The sequence below is a fragment of the Formica exsecta genome, unplaced genomic scaffold (genome assembly GCF_003651465.1).
Source record: "Formica exsecta isolate Colony F162 unplaced genomic scaffold, ASM365146v1 scaffold4, whole genome shotgun sequence".
Lineage (NCBI taxonomy): Eukaryota > Metazoa > Arthropoda > Insecta > Hymenoptera > Formicidae > Formica > Formica exsecta.
In genome coordinates this window covers 763,832-783,160 of record NW_021851238.1, presented here as the reverse complement: position 1 = coordinate 783,160, position 19,329 = coordinate 763,832, and the positions used below count along the sequence as shown (strand labels likewise).

At 38.3% G+C, this 19,329-nt stretch overlaps 2 protein-coding genes across 2 annotated transcripts in view; one reads left to right on the top strand and one right to left on the bottom strand.

The window, feature by feature from the left end:
* Window positions 1-264: 264 nt before the first annotated feature.
* LOC115239915 (methylcrotonoyl-CoA carboxylase beta chain, mitochondrial-like) lies at window positions 265-2,510 on the top strand. The gene is made up of 8 exons (XM_029814775.1): window positions 265-526; window positions 605-876; window positions 960-1,107; window positions 1,173-1,588; window positions 1,668-1,802; window positions 1,875-2,011; window positions 2,083-2,168; window positions 2,244-2,510. Exons 1-8 carry the CDS (start codon window positions 288-290, stop codon window positions 2,359-2,361), a joined length of 1,551 nt encoding a protein of 516 aa, XP_029670635.1. The 5' UTR covers window positions 265-287; the 3' UTR covers window positions 2,362-2,510.
* Window positions 2,511-2,822: 312 nt separating this feature from the next.
* LOC115239935 overlaps window positions 2,823-19,329 on the bottom strand; it is a 28,088-nt gene continuing 11,581 nt past the window's right edge. Inside the window, exons 2-11 of the mRNA XM_029814806.1 lie at window positions 10,615-10,716; window positions 10,420-10,529; window positions 10,077-10,252; window positions 9,697-9,824; window positions 8,690-8,799; window positions 8,347-8,522; window positions 4,535-4,765; window positions 4,284-4,431; window positions 3,962-4,106; window positions 2,823-3,867 (exon numbers count right to left, since the gene is read on the bottom strand). Of these exons, the coding sequence (XP_029670666.1) occupies window positions 3,620-3,867; window positions 3,962-4,106; window positions 4,284-4,431; window positions 4,535-4,765; window positions 8,347-8,522; window positions 8,690-8,799; window positions 9,697-9,824; window positions 10,077-10,252; window positions 10,420-10,529; window positions 10,615-10,716 (1,574 nt within the window). The 3' untranslated portion in view covers window positions 2,823-3,619. The remainder of the gene's footprint in view (window positions 3,868-3,961; window positions 4,107-4,283; window positions 4,432-4,534; window positions 4,766-8,346; window positions 8,523-8,689; window positions 8,800-9,696; window positions 9,825-10,076; window positions 10,253-10,419; window positions 10,530-10,614; window positions 10,717-19,329) is intronic.

Here is a 19,329-nt window from a genome sequence, read left to right as displayed (position 1 = left end):
AAATCAATCAATCCCGCTCGCTCTCTCTCTCTCTCTCCCGCACTCTCTCTCTCCCGCTCTCTCTCTCTCTCTCTCTCGCTCTCGTTTCTCTCTCTCTCTCCCTCCCTCTCCCTCTGATAATAATATATTTCGTAATTTATAAAACTTATATGTATATGAAACTGTTAGCATCCGATAAATATACAATACTAGCATGTATATTGGAATATAAATAAATATAGTATTTATTTATAAATATTTTAAATATTGTTTTTTTTTTATATATTGCACAGGAGAATTATGCACAAATGAAAATCCTTATTGATCAATTAAAAAACACTGTGGAGAAAATAGTTGAAGGTGGTGGACAAAAAGCGAGGGATAAACATGTAAACAGAGGGAAGCTTTTACCTCGGGAAAGAATAAATACCCTTCTAGATAAAAATTCACCTTTCTTAGAGTTTTCACAACTGGCAGGTTATGAGATGTATGATAAGGAAGAAGTACCAGCAGGTGGGATTATCACTGGCATTGGGAGAATAGAAGGGTAATCCAACGACAAAGTTACTATTTTAATCTTTTTTAATATCATTTTTCATTCATCATTAGATATCTTTCTTTTTAGTACTAAATGTATGATAATAGCAAATGATCCTACTGTAAAGGGTGGAACTTACTATCCTATATCGGTTAAGAAGCATTTACGTGCTCAAGAAATTGCGGAAGAAAATGAATTACCTTGTATATATCTAGTTGACAGTGGAGGTGCAAATTTGTCTAGACAGGCTGATGTATTTGCTGATAAAATGCATTTTGGCAGAAGTTTTTATAATCAAGCAAACATGAGTGCTAAAGGAATAACTCAAATTGCAGTGGTTATGGGAAGTTGCACAGCAGGTTTGTCATAGCTATATTATTGATACATTCTTACTTTTTTATATTTTATGTACAGGTTTATTATATATAATCATATGTTATAGGTGGTGCATATGTTCCTGCTATGGCAGATGAAAATATTATCGTCGCTAATCAAGGCACGGTATTTTTAGCCGGTCCACCGCTGGTAAAAGCTGCAACCGGTGAAGAGATTTCAGCGGAGGATTTAGGAGGAGCTGCGCTTCATTGTCGGTAATTATTTCAGATACTATATTGATCTCTTATAAGAATGCTGACTTATAATCCTTAAATTCCAGACAATCCGGCGTCATCGATCACTGTGCAATAGATGACACTCATGCTTTGCATCTGGCACGTCGAATCGTGAAAGATCTAAATCGGCAACCACCTATGGATGTAAAAATCAATAAAAATATTGAATTGCCTATACACGCCGTCGATGAAATCTATGGCATTGTTGGAACAAATCTGAAACGTCCGTTTGATGTGAAAGAAGTTATAGCAAGGATCGTGGATGGATCGAAATTCCATGAATTTAAGACACAATACGGTGAAACTTTAGTCACGGGATTCGCTACAATTTACGGCTATCCTGTCGGCATTGTCGCGAACAACGGTGTATTATTTTCCGAAAGTGCTCTGAAAGGCACTCACTTTGTGCAACTTTGCGCTCAAAGAAAAATTCCTCTTATCTTTTTGCAAAATATCACTGGTACAGTTATAAAGTCATTAGTGCGTTATTTTGTACTTTAATATGCGTTCTATTCAATCATACAAATTCATCAATATAGGATTCATGGTGGGTAGAGATGCAGAATTGGGAGGTATCGCCAAAAATGGTGCTAAAATGGTAACAGCAGTAGCCTGCGCGCAAGTACCGAAGATTACAGTAATAATCGGAGGTTCTTATGGAGCTGGAAACTTTGGTACTTTTTATTACTCTAACTATTTAAATTATTTCTTGAAGAAAAAAAATATAATATATCAATATATGATAGGAATGTGTGGCCGATCTTATTCTCCACGTTTTCTTTATTCTTGGCCAAATGCTAGAATCTCAGTAATGGGAGGAGAGCAAGCAGCTAATGTATTGGTGCAAATTGCAAAGGACCAACGTGTGAAAGAAGGCAAACAGGTATTATTCAATTTTTGTTTTGTTTCTTTTCCATATACAGAAATTCATATATATATATTTCGATGGTATAGTGGACCCAAGAAGAAGAAGAGAATCTCAAGAATCCAATCATTAAACAATTTGAAAAGGAAAGCAGTCCGTATTATTCTAGTGCTAGGTAAGAAATAATCATCATTGTGTATAGAAAAAATTAATTTTTTATCTTTACAAATATTATTCTGATATCTATTAGACTGTGGGATGATGGTGTAATTGATCCAGCCGACACGCGAGTTGTGCTCGGCCTGAGCTTATCTGCGAGTCTGAATACATCTATACCTGACACTAAATTCGGAATTTTCCGAATGTAATATGGGTACAAACTTAATGAAAGTATAAAAAAGTACTATATTAATGTTAAATTTTATATATTGTTTTATATCTGATATCTAATCCAAAGATATTTTATATTTTATAAAGAAAATATTTTTTATTGTTATACATTCCAAATATATGTTTTTTTTTTTATATTTTACATTATAAATGATTTTTAATCATCTACAATAATGCCTTCCCTGGATGCATCTCATTACCTAAGAAATTTATCTAAAAATATATATTTTTTTTTTTTTTACCTACTTATAGAAATTTACTATATTTTCATAGATACAGCAACTCAGTGCATTATATACAAATTGAACTAAAATCACATACAGTCTAAATTCTCCAGCATACCTTAAATTTTCCATATATATCATAACTAATTTTTTTAGTAATTAATATTAAGAATGTTAATTATATGATCATGGTCAAGGAATAATCATTGTATCACATCTGTTGTCGGTTTATTTAATTATTTTACATTTATTTACGTAATAATTAGACTGGGATTACGAAATACGCAATTAATAATTACTTACTAAATAATTAATTAAGTCGCATTACAATATTACACCTCGTCGCACGACTAGGTATTCCGCTTTCTCCGCTCGCAAAGGCCAATTTTCTTTTGGCAGTTATTCCATCAAGAAATACGGCAGTTACTTGAGATACGTAATAAAAAAATATAGTAAAATTGAAGTGTTATACATGATTGAAAATTCGGCGGTCGCAAAGCGGAGAAATCATATGTTACTGCTTATTATATTAGCGCCAAGATAAAGTGTATTCACTTTTTAAGCTTCTTCCGGATTTTAAATTCGACAATTTAATTTTGCCGAATTCGTCCGTCTAATAACTGAATTCTTCTTAAATGTATCTTTATACTTTATATCACACGCAAAGTGTTTTAAGGCGGATAATTTTATATTGTATAATGATACAAATTTTTTCTTGAAAATGGAAATTACGCTACTTTAGAATATTAGCATTACAAAACAAATTTCTTTCAATGCTCTTCTATATAGGCACATTTTGACTGTATACAATCGATATGTATATGATCACCACTATGCATATATGTAATTGATGATCCGTGGTCATCATGATCGATATTCTGTTTATTAGTGAGCAAGTTAATTATCAAGTTCTCAAAAGCGATACTTTTTTATTTTTCTTCACGCTTTTAATGTCAATGCATCTTATTTACAATTAGCAATTATTTCTCAGGAAGCACGAATCTTACTTTTTCTACAGGAATTTGTAGAAGCAAAGAAATACCAAGAGAAGACTCAAGCTCAGCGTACTACACGAAGAACAATTGACCACCACCTCGGTGACTTTGTATTTAAACTGTTCCTTAATTTCTTCCGCAAGAAACGCTCTCTCGTGCGTCCTAATTGTCGTCGGATCAGACTGCTCCCCGATTTCTTCGGCAATTACTGCCCTCTCCTTTGTGTGCGTCTTGTTCTTACCCTTCCTAATGAACTCCGAGAGTACTAATAACATAATTGCAGAACAAGAGCCATAAACATGATGAATATACGGTAATTATTCAACTGTTCATTCACTTTACGGGATGATGAATCTTACCTTGATCGATCATGACGTCATCCGTGGAATCGACCTTGATGAATGTCGACATGGTTACTTCGAATAATTTGTTCTTGTCTGTGCTTGACATCTCAATAGCTCGCCTTTTTCGGCCGAAACCGACTTGACCATTGCTGCATTCGATCTAAAGCACGTATTTAAATACACATCTTAAATTCATTATAAATTCGTCGGGAAATATTACAAGAACGGAACGATAAAAAAAGAGAATTCCAAAAAAACAAAATTATATATAAATAGAGAGATTTAATATTAAATTTATAGTATTGCGCGTTCTATGAAAGAATGAAATCATACATACCCCTGAACATTTATCTAAGCAGACATTAACGGTGCCACGAAACTGGACATAAGTACTTTCCGGAAATTTGAAAGCTCGGAATTTTGCCGTCAGGAAGTCGCCGTCCACGGTATTAAAATTTTCGAACAAGTATGGATCGACGGAGCACCTGCATACAAAAATTTCATATATTATCAAACTCGTTATAAAATATTGCGATATTCCTTCAATAGTTATAGCGTCGCAGCAACGCGACGACGCTGATCAATTACCCGTTAATAATAATTGTTTCTTCCTGCTTCTTGGTATCGGTAACCAGCATGTAAGTCACAAGCAGACCGTAGATTGGAGCTGAGTCATTGTCCAAAAATATTTCCATCTGCAACGGCGTGCCAGGACTAACGTTGAGTTCGCCGGTCACCAAGACTCCACCCTGCCTCACTCCGACACCGAGGATCGGAACTGGCGCCGCTCCCGAAATTTCTTCACGTATATCGATCACTCTAAAGTAAGTAAACAAACTTTTAAGTCTAGAACCATTAGAGAGAACCATTATAAGAAAATTATAAGAGCTTGCTTGTCATGGATGTAATGTACGCCATATGTTTTGAATTGCGCGTTCAACTCTTGTGAATTATTGGAATCTATCGGATTGTCGCAAATCCGCGACGGACTACGCATTGATGGAACCATAAAACCGTAAGATTCGCAGTTGCCTACTTTCCAAAATGAAGTCACGAGGGTGAGCACCTGGCCGGTGCGATGATGAATGTTGCGTGTCCAAATATGCAATTCTAATCGAGCGTCAGTTTGTGCACGCCACACCAAAGCGCAAAAACAACGCGATGACCTGCGATTATTCGTCGCCGCAGTTATCTCCGCAGGAAGATTCGACCTACTTTACGGTCTTATGCAAATCACGGAATATGCGCGTGCGATCCGCGCGAACGCGATCTATTTTATTAAAAAAAAAAAAAAAGAATCATCCCCGTAATGCATGTCGCGATCATCAAACGCGTAAATCAATTTCAAGCCGATATATATGTCTCAGTTTTCTGCAGACTCATCTCTCCGCTTCCGTGACATTACGGCCTTGGATTACGGAGGCGAGCGACATAGATCGTCGTCTAGCGAAATCGCGTAACGACGACAGATGAAGTAATGAAGACGAATGTTTGTCTTGAAATGGGTAGACCATGAAATTGCCAGCGGCAAAGAAGCCAAAGGCGACGATGAAGCGAGATAGGAGGTAAGTCGTGTTTTAAAATAAAAGACATACATACACGAACACATAATTCATACATCCGCGAACGCAATCGGATAATAATGTATCGAGGTGTCCAACGCAAGAATCATTAACCATTATTATAACTATGACTTGTATTATTTTATGCGACTCCGCTTATCCAGCGATTCTCTCTCTCTTTCTCTCTCTCTTATTTTTTCTTTCTTTTTTTTTTTTATTAATTCCGACACACAGAGCGCGCTTCGTTAAATCGTTTTCTGACTCGTAACGACCTTTCGTATACGCGATACAATGGTGTAAAAACTACTTAATTACACGACTTATTTCTGTGAGGAGACACGCAATGTATTAGACACACACTCGAGAAGAAAATTACCCGAGTGTCCGAAGCATCGATTAACTCGAGAAATTCCTCGGGTATCTCCGCGGTTCTCTTTGAAGAAACAACACTAATCGAATGATCGTATTTCATAAATCAGTAACTAGATTCATCTCAGAGCAGGTTGAACATGCACAATGAGGGAATCGTGCAGTTTCATCAACAGGTAGAAACAGTTATGGGGAGACTCTACATCGCGTGACTCGATCCCAGGAAACTCATGACAGCAGTTCACCATATGCGATAATCTAACAATAAAGATTTCACGGTATTTCCGGTAAGCGAAATCCGTGGAATTCACGCGAGATCCGATGCCAAGGTGTACGTTCGATTAACGCCAATAAATTAGGCGGCTGTGGCAGCCGGCGCGGTGGTCGCGATAAAAATTCCCGGCGTGTTCCCTCGAGAGCACGTTGTCCGCGAAGGGTACTTGAAGAATGTCCGACTCGCGAAGCGGCTTTCGTCGGTGATAGGGGGGAGAGAGAACATGTGAGATCCACCGACAGACCTCTCCTTCTCCCTTCGTGCAATCTTCGAGCAACGCGTTAAAATCGCGCGTGACTTTTCCACCATCTGTAAAGGAACCGTTGCACAAAGGACTCTATGGCGTTATAAAATCGACTCTCGTAATGTCACCGCGTATCTTAACTATGCGCAGGATGTCCCGCTATTAAATTCTTCGATAAACCTTATATTGATCGCATTGAAAGAATTTCGAGGGAAGCTGTCACTTGTGTTGCAGCTCTTAACATTCAAATTTCTTTTCCTTACATTTTTTCGACGTCTACTCAAATTCTGAGAAAATAAAATTTATTCGAATCTAATGTAAATACACAAAAACGCGTTGTTGTTTGATTACATCGCTTAATTTCATGATCAATATTAGATTATTCCTATAATCTTCCCATGTTGTGTGATGATTAAATTTTTGTCTTTTTTTTTTTTTTTTTGCAATGTCAGATACAATTTTCTTCGTATCTCAATTGCTGTCTATTCGTTGCTGATTCTATATATTTGTTTTCTCGAGTAAACATAGACCAACTGGAATAGTTTCGCACGGGATGTGAGTGACTCGTCAAGTGATTTTCGACGTAAAGGAGGAAAAAGCATACCGATTATAGGTCTCGCGGATTGAATTACATTACAGGTTTTCCAGCAGCTGCGCGCACGTTCGACCGTTGTGCAAATAAATCAGACGGCGGCATCTTGACTTGTTTGCAAATTATAAACTCCTGACGATAACCCCCGTAGTCGTCTAGCTTCTGCATGCTATATTCAGGTCAGGTGGGACGATTTATTCACTCGAATGTGGATCGGCCGGTCGGTCGTTCCGTAATCATCGAATTTTCCGCGCAATATTGCCGTCCTCGATGAGCCGTCCCCGCCATGTCTGCTTTTGCATCCTTATATATATCTGTCTAGATTTGTCAACCAGTTTTACTTTTTTCACCGTTTGATTAAAAAAATGTAGATGCGTGTTACGTAGAAAAATGCGAATTTAATAAAAATAATATCTCGTGTTAATTCCCGCTCCGTCAAACTAACGACGAGATCTATATTTATAATGACAGCAATAACGTTAGTATGCTTCAATGCCGACCGAAAGGAATACGATGTAATTACTGCGTTATACTCGGTGATCTTAAACTCATTTGTTACATGTCATCGTCAAGATATGAAATGTTAAGATTAGAAACATTGATATAAAATATCTTCCCGACTTTTCTTCTTCGAGAATGAACGGAAGAAGTATATCACTTGGCAAATTATATTCCCGCATTGCATTTAGCAAACATGATAATTGCCAATATAAATCGACTATCAGGAAGGAAAGTTAATGCGATAATAAATTTTCCTGATTGAAGCTTTATTCATAGAAAGTCCTTTATATCGCAGATCGATAAGAAACATCGCAGGACGAATCATGCTCGTTGATCCGGCAGGACGTGATTGTTCGCCAAAATGGTAGATGAGGTGTCTGTGCGTACGAGGAAAAGTTTTTCTCTCACACCCGTGCGAGAGGCGCGACTTCCGGGTAATTAAAACCACTCGTTTGGATGCCGAGGAATCATTTCGTACAGAGGAAGTGTGAGAGGTTCTTGTCTATCGCGTCGTTGTACGACGCGATTAACACTGTCGGATGACTGGCGAGAAATGAAAAGCCGCAGTCCGAGAATGTTGAGATTGCCAAGTCAAGCTCCTCTACTCTATCTAATAGATTTGATAAATATCATGCTCATTAGCACGATACCTTCTTACGCGATCTCTTCTATTTACACGTTGCTCAAAGAACTTATAATCTCCAACTTTATTGCACCTTATTATTTGTGCCACGATGAATTATACATATTTATCGCAACGACAAAATGAATGAGATTGCATTCGCGTCACGACGAATGCCGGATATTTTGTATGCTGCAATATCAAATACTTAATATGCTGAATGATTGATGACTTACTCAGGTTCCTGAAAGCCCGCCGGAAGAACGCTCCGCCGTACCGCCGTGTGATTGGACGCGATGGCGATTTCTGGCTCCACGACAACTTCGGTGATTACGCATTTCACGGTGAACGTGTGTTTGCTGGAATCTGCTGGCTCCTCCACTATTACCCGATGATAGTACATCTTTTGACCCTGCATCAACAGCCATCAAAACTTATAATTCCAATACAACAATTTAATGGTACATTACGTTTAATGTAGAAATTTCAATTTAGATGCGACGTTACGTTATGATAGAACATAATAGCCCGGAATAATAGAATTAAAACGGAGATTTGCGATGAAATTGTATGAATTACCGTGACTTTGTTAAGAACTCTTGTAATACCGCATCGCAACATGTCCTGTTCCAGCAATGATAATTTGAACGTGGCAACGCCATCGTGAAATTGCGGCTTACAAGCCTCATCTGCATAAATCAGACGGCGGCATCTTGACTTGTTTGCAAATTATAAACTCCTGACGATAACCCCCGTAGTCGTCTAGCTTCTGCATGCTATATTCAGGTCAGGTGGGACGATTTATTCACTCGAATGTGGATCGGCCGGTCGGTCGTTCCGTAATCATCGAATTTTCCGCGCAATATTGCCGTCCTCGATGAGCCGTCCCCGCCATGTCTGCTTTTGCATCCTTATATATATCTGTCTAGATTTGTCAACCAGTTTTACTTTTTTCACCGTTTGATTAAAAAAATGTAGATGCGTGTTACGTAGAAAAATGCGAATTTAATAAAAATAATATCTCGTGTTAATTCCCGCTCCGTCAAACTAACGACGAGATCTATATTTATAATGACAGCAATAACGTTAGTATGCTTCAATGCCGACCGAAAGGAATACGATGTAATTACTGCGTTATACTCGGTGATCTTAAACTCATTTGTTACATGTCATCGTCAAGATATGAAATGTTAAGATTAGAAACATTGATATAAAATATCTTCCCGACTTTTCTTCTTCGAGAATGAACGGAAGAAGTATATCACTTGGCAAATTATATTCCCGCATTGCATTTAGCAAACATGATAATTGCCAATATAAATCGACTATCAGGAAGGAAAGTTAATGCGATAATAAATTTTCCTGATTGAAGCTTTATTCATAGAAAGTCCTTTATATCGCAGATCGATAAGAAACATCGCAGGACGAATCATGCTCGTTGATCCGGCAGGACGTGATTGTTCGCCAAAATGGTAGATGAGGTGTCTGTGCGTACGAGGAAAAGTTTTTCTCTCACACCCGTGCGAGAGGCGCGACTTCCGGGTAATTAAAACCACTCGTTTGGATGCCGAGGAATCATTTCGTACAGAGGAAGTGTGAGAGGTTCTTGTCTATCGCGTCGTTGTACGACGCGATTAACACTGTCGGATGACTGGCGAGAAATGAAAAGCCGCAGTCCGAGAATGTTGAGATTGCCAAGTCAAGCTCCTCTACTCTATCTAATAGATTTGATAAATATCATGCTCATTAGCACGATACCTTCTTACGCGATCTCTTCTATTTACACGTTGCTCAAAGAACTTATAATCTCCAACTTTATTGCACCTTATTATTTGTGCCACGATGAATTATACATATTTATCGCAACGACAAAATGAATGAGATTGCATTCGCGTCACGACGAATGCCGGATATTTTGTATGCTGCAATATCAAATACTTAATATGCTGAATGATTGATGACTTACTCAGGTTCCTGAAAGCCCGCCGGAAGAACGCTCCGCCGTACCGCCGTGTGATTGGACGCGATGGCGATTTCTGGCTCCACGACAACTTCGGTGATTACGCATTTCACGGTGAACGTGTGTTTGCTGGAATCTGCTGGCTCCTCCACTATTACCCGATGATAGTACATCTTTTGACCCTGCATCAACAGCCATCAAAACTTATAATTCCAATACAACAATTTAATGGTACATTACGTTTAATGTAGAAATTTCAATTTAGATGCGACGTTACGTTATGATAGAACATAATAGCCCGGAATAATAGAATTAAAACGGAGATTTGCGATGAAATTGTATGAATTACCGTGACTTTGTTAAGAACTCTTGTAATACCGCATCGCAACATGTCCTGTTCCAGCAATGATAATTTGAACGTGGCAACGCCATCGTGAAATTGCGGCTTACAAGCCTCATCTGCAAAAGTGGGATTTCGTTATGAAATGTATTTTTGATTTGTGTGCGGCGTGTAATGTATACAATATTTGAAGAGATATTTCACCCGGAAAATGTTTAAATTGTTGAAGATATATCTTTGCCTGCGGACTACTCCTCACTATATCCACCTCCATCATCTGCTTGGTACATCTCACTTTGCTTTGCACTGAAATGTAAGTATAGATATTCTATAAGAAACTAAATCAAAATATATATGTATGTATGTGTGTATATGTGATTTAAAATATTGTCCAAGAAAGAATAATCTTTATAAAAAGTAAGTGTTTAAATACATTTTTTTTTGTATTTAAGAAAATATTATATAAAACGTTTTTCGCGATAGATTATATTACAATACTATAAGCACAAAACGACATTAATATAAATATATATTAATATAAATATTAATATAATAAATTAGCCTTTGTTCGAGACCGAAACCTTTCTCTCACTATTGCATTTTTTTATATTTTTACGAATAATATGCTGTTCATTTCGCGCGGATTAATTCTCGGCTCGGCCGAGAATGTGAAAAAATATATCTTGAGTATAACTCTCAAGACAATTTATGATTTTGCTTTATGGAAGGATGAATGGAAGTTAGCCTTATCCGCAAAGTAAGTTACAATATACCACTGTAATTGCCCCATAAAATCGTAAACGTCTCGACCTTGAAAGGCGAAGAATGCAGCTCGGGAGATGTATTCGCAGTGATGTACATCCCACTGGGTTAGACACTGTTTATTCGCGGAGCTCCACGATAGGTACTTTCACCGTTATTGGCTGACGTCAAGCCCAGTCAAGCCGTATATCGAAAGGAACATGTCCCCGATGTTGAAGAAGAGCTTAAGTATTTACATAATTCACGAAATAATCCATGTGTCTCTATCGCGTTTTCTTTCACACATACATATTCCTCCGTGATATCGAGAAAATTTTTCCTTAAGAAAAAATACATAGGACAAGACTTGTAATCAAGAGTTACGTCTTCGCGAACGTCAAAGTAGGAAGCGACGCGAGAACGATTCCGAGAGGATATCGTCGTGAGCATAATTCAACATTAATCTCGAAAGATACGACGCGAGGTGGCAATATTTTCCTCGCACTTAACGTCCGCACTTCGCGGCAAGCTTTGCGCGCATCGAGCAATAATTTACTATGAAATATCATCGTCACGTGCGCAATGCGCAACTGTTGGGGAACGTGGCGAATGTTTTCCTCACGGATAAGGCACCCAAGAAGTGAACTCATGCAGTTTCACGCGATGCATCCGACTTGGTCGCATCTAGGAATAAACAACCGGCCTTCGACGACTACCGACCAAGACCTCTGTCATGTCGCGATTCCCGATAATGAATGACAGAGCGAACAATCGCAAGCTGTGACGTTTTAATAATGCTCTGTGAACATGTCTGGTTCCATTAATTTTCTGTATTCATTTTAGATAGATATACCCTTGATTAAAGAGAAGCAATATTAAATTAACAGTACAAATGTTATTTCACGCATTTTTATATTTAATATATTTTGTGCGAGCGATATTCTTCATAGTTTTTTTTTTTTGTTTCTTTATATGATTTTATATAATCGTGATGAAACAACATGGAGCTAATGCCGTGTAATAAAGGAGGATAAATAACGTAACTAGTAGCCAAGATAATTCAATGAGAAATAACGCCCAGTTGAATTTTTTCAGCAGCTTATTTGATCGCTTGACGCGATATCCCAGAAATCGGGCAGAGAAAAGACGGCTTCAACGTCTGTTCCGCGCGGAAGCTCCGCAGCAGCCGTTCCCGCTCGCAAGAGGCAAAGTTAAACAAGCGACGGCTGACGAACGTTGAACGACTGGTAGAATGTTTAATATACATTGTAGGCCAGCGCGCCTGCATCAGGAAGTGCACGCCGGGGAGAGACTAGCGCGTTTCCTTTTATTACCTCGGCAGACAAATTGATGTTCAGCGGCAGCCGGTCGGGAGTCCGCTGCGCTCACCGAGCTCAGGGATTGCAGCACTACGGAGGATTAGCAGGTACTGTCTGACAGGCGTTGATCAAGTCCTCGGCAAGTCCGCGCCGCGTCGTTTCCGCCGAGACGACCGGACGGAACGAAATGACACCGGCGTGTATAAGACCGCGCGGAAATGTTGGCGATGTTTTAACCGCGGGACCATCAGTCTCTCGTTACGTGATGTCAGAAAACGTAGAGAAAGGAGATAATCTCGATCCTCTCAAGCGTCGATTTTCATCTTTATCCACGCGATACAGTCACATCACGTACGAAGCGGCTACCGCGCGAGAGAGAGAGAGAGAGAGAGAGAGAGACGGTCGACAGAATTTCTTCTCTTCTCGTCTCGTTGAAATTGTTCTGTCTACTTAATATGCGACAACTCGTTTTCATCAGCATACTCGCTGGCTCGCCAACGACTAGCAGTTGCGACGCGAGGATGTCGTCGCCCTTTTCTACGTTTCTATGGCGAAAAGAGTCATTTTCCACTTTTTTTCGCGAAGTGTCACCCTTGACACGAAACGTGCTACGAATTAATGACTTCCCTTTTGCCGGTCGTCACCCCCGGGCGCAGACCCTTATCTAGGCGGGCTTTATGCAACGTCGGTCAGTCAAGTCGTGTTCCGTGCGCGCAGTTAACGCGTAAATTACGTGACTGCGCAACGTGTCGCTTTTAAACATCGCTACGAAGGCACACGGCGGTCTTTTACATTAGCAGGTTTAAGCGAAGTCTTGCGAAGATAGCGAAGGCGCGAACCGCGGCCGATCTTCTGCCGATCTCGGAGAGAAGGAGGTCCGTGACCTTAGCTTCTCTTCCTCGGCCGTCGCTCCCCGCCGAGCTGGCTACCACTCTTCTACTTCTTCCTCTTCTTCTTTATCTTTCTTCACCCACTGTTCCTCCCTTCTTCCTGCCATGGCGGCGTGGTTTTTTTTTTTTCTCGGCTTGGTCACCGTCGTCAGAAGCGACAATCCAGTATTACACTTCCGCACCTGCATTGTTCTGCTAGAAAGCTATAAAAATATATTGACTCTAAATTGACTGCTAGAAAATTATTGAACGTGCAAAGAAAATTTTGCAATGAGAAAACTTGAGCGCTTTCTTCTTCTGAATTTCTTTTTATCTCAATGTAAAAAATTTTCAAAAATTTGAGAGGAAGACTCGGAAAACATTTTAAATTCACTCTTTTTGTCTTTTTTTCAATTCTGGTTCCAAACAAAAAGGGTTAATTAACCTGAAGCTGAAATTAATCGATGTTGGCGAGGTCAGTTTCAAATCAATCAAAATATGTCAAGACAGAGCAGAAACCCTTCACGTATTATTATCTGCCCCTCCCCCTTCCGCCCTACCCGTCCGTCCCGATCGCGTGCATCTTCCTCGCACATTAACCCCGCCCGAGATTATTCGCGGCTACACTCACGTATTATCGGGCATAATTATCAGCTTCAAATGTGGTGCGCTCGCTAATCCCTCGATCTCGGCCCGAGGTCCGTGAACCTGGCCCTCTTCCTCCGTTTTTTCCGCGTCTCTTCTCGCGCGCCCCTCTATCCTTCCTTATTATTCGATGTTTCTTATTTCTCCCTCCTTATTTCTTCCTGCACTCTTCGACCATTAAACTTAAGAAGGTACTACATACACCTCTGATCCTCCCGTCGATCCTGGGAGAGTTCCGCTTCTTCCTCCTCCTTCCACTATTTCTTTCTCTTTCTTCTTTACAACGTGCTTGGTATATTACCATGACTACCCCCGTTGCCATTCGTGCACTCTTCGACGCGCCGTTTCCTCCAGCTCTTGCAAGATTAGATAAGATTTCCGCGAGATAACCGATAATGACCTCCCGATTGATGAGGAAAATCCGTGATCTCCGACCTTCTCTTCTCCTTTGTGTGCCTTCAACGCGTAGTCTCTCGCTTTTGCATACCTTTCGACTCGTAATTCGATTCGTTATTCAATTCGCCGAGGACCAAGTCGATTAATTTTCCACCGATTTTTCGTGACCCGATTCACTCGACCTACTCTCTTATCTTGCTTCCATTATCTTCGACGCGGTTTTTGCCCGACAAGCTTACCTTACCGCGCCGCCACTTTACTTTCGTTTTTGCATTCCCGTTAACGCGCCTAAATCCTCTCAAGAGTAACGAGTCCATCGCGCCGTAAAACGCCGCGTTGTTTTCAGATTCGAACCTTCCTCAAGATAGAGAAAAATCGATGATAAACCTAAGAAAAATTCGGCTCTTTCCTTTTCCCTTCGCTTGCCTTGTTGCTCCCCATTTTTCTGCAGTGATAAAACCAGCAATCGACTGCTCGATGACCGGTTTCGTTGATAACAGTCGATTTCTGACGATATTTTATTTCTCTCGGACGGACAAGCGGCTATCTCGTTGCGCTACCGAGAAGAAACGCAGTAAATTGCGCCAATTTACGATCGAAATTACAATAATTTGTGGCTATTACCGCGATGTGTTAAGATGAGAACCGAGATGAATAATTACATTTCTGCGCGGTTGCGTTCAAGCTCTCGCGAGGATCGAACGCGCAGAATCGACATGGTCCTACGTGCTAACTCCAGGACGACGAGGCAAAAAATCAACACGTAGCCTAACTATCGCATTTGAATACTTTGTTGCTATCGGAAGCGATTAAGCTTCAGATAATGTAGGCACTAACACTTACAATTAAATTGGTTGGTCCTGGGAAAATATTAACATTCGTGTTTACGAAGATGCGGCTTCTTCTTCTTAAAGTAATTATTCTTGTTGTACTGAGCGGCATCGCGTAATAATAATCTGCATAATTTTTTCTCTCTCTCTCTCTCTCTCTCTCTCCCTGTCTCTCTGTCTCTCTGTCTCTCTGTCTCTCTGTCTCTCTGTCTTTCTCTCTCTCTCTCTCTCTGTCTCTGTCTCTCTCTCTTTTTCAACATGAAAACGAAGAAACGGTAATCGCGACGGAAGGAGACGATCGTATATTACAGTAATCAATTAGTATTCACGCGGGGAGTTATCGCGTACGCGTGTGCTAGCGGTGCATAACAGTACCGAAAGATCGGAGAAAAAAGAATGGGCAGTGAACAAATTTCTTTTTCTGCAACTTTTTCGCGAGATAGACCCAAAACGATGAAATGAGCGATGCAGGAATTTCTCGTTGCGTTGTTTGATATGACTCGGCGTGTTAATATTATCAGCTAACATTATCTATTGTATATTAAATATTAATCGTTAATCGCGCAAACCGGATCGCACAAATAGAAATATGACAGTGTCTGTGGAAAATATGATATAATTTTCGTAACGGGGGAAACGCCTTATTGTATGTTTTAAAACTACGATTATGCAAAGAGTATATGATTATCACTTCGTTCCCCTATAATTACGGAGACACGTTTTTTTCTGGAATAATATTGAATGACGTTAATTAATCATTTGACTCTTCGTGGATATAAAAATCTTTATGTATAAATAGAATAAGTGCTGTATACATAAGTTATTAATAAGTTTATCTTGACCCCCATTGGCTTATTTTTACTTACTCCCGTTATACCTGGCGTATCGAAAAAATATAAAGGCATCGCGAATCGTTAAATGATATGCCTCCTCTCGTAGCATAATTACAAACGCTTCACATTAATCGGTGTAATTTTCAGCCGCTACTGTTCCGCTACTGCTTGTGTTTATCCTCATCTCTACAGCCTTGCTCAAGTAGTACGAAAATCACATACCCATATACCGGATCTTATTTCTTAGGTCTATTCTATCCCATTGATTTAATCGTCGTTCGCTAAATGTACGCAATGTGCAGAAGAGTTTTCTTCTAAAAAGATTTTTGATCTCTTCTTCATCGATTCTGATATGAAACTGTTAGCGTTTGATAAAATTCGTAAATCACTTTGCAAATCATGTATTAATTTTACTATATACAGCAATTATTCACTGCTATCATAGTATGATTTAAACACCAATATGTCTCTGTCAGCAGAAAAGTTAGATAAAGTGCGAATCACCTGTGTTATTATTCGTGGGATGTTAAGAGTTGAGACGATCATCGAACTCCGCGAGAGGATATATATCGGTGATATAACAGGATCGAAAGTTCTTAATCAATGCAACACGTCGAGTGATAAAAGAAGAGCACAGACGAACACCGGCGTATCCATGCGGTAACGGTGATTTCATTCCGATTGCTTTTGCCTGCCGCCATTAATACGCCAGTTACAAAGGCCGCAAGCACAGTAAATCACTGATCATCAGTGATCATTAGCGGTTCACAATTCCGTCGATCGAAACTCGTAGAAACGACGGAAATCGCAAGACGGCAGGGGAAGGAAGGTCGGTACAGATCGTCGAGGATTAGTGCACATGGAGCATGAGGCACGTATGTCGATAAGTATCTTAGTTAGTGCCCTCTTCGGTACTTTCTCTGCCGACTTCCTGGATCCGACTAGATTATTATGCCCACCGGGGAAACGATGTTTCGGTTGCAATCGGATTGGCACGCCCTGACGGTTCTGTGCAAAACGCTTTGCAAGGCAAAATTTTCTATGTAAACGATAGTTGTGATGTAAGTCATTTTACACAAATAGGAAAACAATAATCTTTGTTTGATTAAACTAATAATTATTATAAAATTTTTTAGAATATTTTTAGAATTATTTTTAGAATATTTTTTAAGAAAAGCACATATAATCAATTCTTATAAGAAAGATCACGTAAATTGACCAATACAAAAAATTATTCATGCTAAAAAATTAATATATATATATATCAGGTGATTGCATAAGTTCGTGCCCGATTTAAATATAAACTTCATGGACTTATCTGAATAATGTCTGACGCTAAATTGACATAAGACAATGTCATCTATTCGGTGTAAGCAACAATTACCACACGAAAACAATAGAACTCCGCCATGCAGTAACTTAATGCCATCTATGAAAATCGGGCACGAACTTATGCAATCATCCAATATATATACACGTTGACTTCTTTGTATGTTATGCGAGTCTCGTGTCGCGTGTAAATTTTATTTTTGAGACATGCCGCATGAAAGGCAAAAGGAATCGCGTAATAGGAGCGAAGGCGCGTTCAGTGACAGTAATATAATCGGATATCACGGTCGAGGATCGCAAACCTCGTGAGCATCGACTGAATGATTACAAATCGCAGGAGAGCTATTTCCTTTAAAAGCGACATCCACCTTTGGAATTCGGTGTCTCTCCCGCAATGTCGTTTATATCAACGCTGCCATACGTCGCTGTCGCGAATAATCGATAGCACGGAAGCGATCGATCGCGCATCACGTACCGACTTTCTCGGGAAAGCTGAGTGGTTAGCCAGAGAAAAAATGGACAAGCTAAAACGAATTGAAATAAACCCTCAAGAAACAAAGCTCCATACACACGCGATCTTAATCTTGAACTTGAAATTATCTTTGTCTTTTAAATCTGATGATTGATTTTACCGTTTTGGGAAACTATTTTTGATGTCTCTCCTGATTCTTATATTAAAATCAATTACAGAAAAATATCTTATATTCTATTATTTCGTAGATTACTAAATATACAAATAATATTTCTTACAGAAATTGAAATAATTTTGATAAATCCCCATATATTTTTGAATACCGTTTCGGGAAATTATTTTTGATGTCTCTCCTGATTCTTATATTAAAATCAATTACAGAAAAATATCTTGTATTCTATTATTTCGCGTAGATCACTAAATATACAAATAATATTTCTTACAGAAATTGAAATAATTTTGACAAACTCCATATATTTTTGAATACCGTTTTGGGAAACTATTTTTGATGTCTCTTCTGATTCTTATATTAAAATCAATTATAGAAAAATATCTTATATTCTATTATTTCGTAGATCACTAAATACACAAATAATATTTCTTACAGAAATTGAAATAATTTTGACAAACTCCATATATTTTTGAATACCGTTTTGGGAAACTATTTTTGATGTCTCTTCTGATTCTTATATTAAAATCAATTATAGAAAAATATCTTATATTCTATTATTTCGTAGATCACTAAATACACAAATAATATTTCTTACAGAAATTGAAATAATTTTGACAAACTCCATATATTTTTGAATACCGTTTTGGGAAACTATTTTTGATGTCTCTTCTGATTCTTATATTAAAATCAATTATAGAAAAATATCTTATATTCTATTATTTCGTAGATCACTAAATACACAAATAATATTTCTTACAGAAATTGAAATAATTTTGACAAACTCCATATATTTTTGAATACCGTTTTGGGAAACTATTTTTGATGTCTCTTCTGATTCTTATATTAAAATCAATTATAGAAAAATATCTTATATTCTATTATTTCGTAGATCACTAAATACACAAATAATATTTCTTACAGAAATTGAAATAATTTTGACAAACTCCATATATTTTTGAATACCGTTTTGGGAAACTATTTTTGATGTCTCTTCTGATTCTTATATTAAAATCAATTATAGAAAAATATCTTATATTCTATTATTTCGTAGATCACTAAATACACAAATAATATTTCTTACAGAAATTGAAATAATTTTGACAAACTCCATATATTTTTGAATACCGTTTTGGGAAACTATTTTTGATGTCTCTTCTGATTCTTATATTAAAATCAATTATAGAAAAATATCTTATATTCTATTATTTCGTAGATCACTAAATACACAAATAATATTTCTTACAGAAATTGAAATAATTTTGACAAACTCCATATATTTTTGAATACCGTTTTGGGAAACTATTTTTGATGTC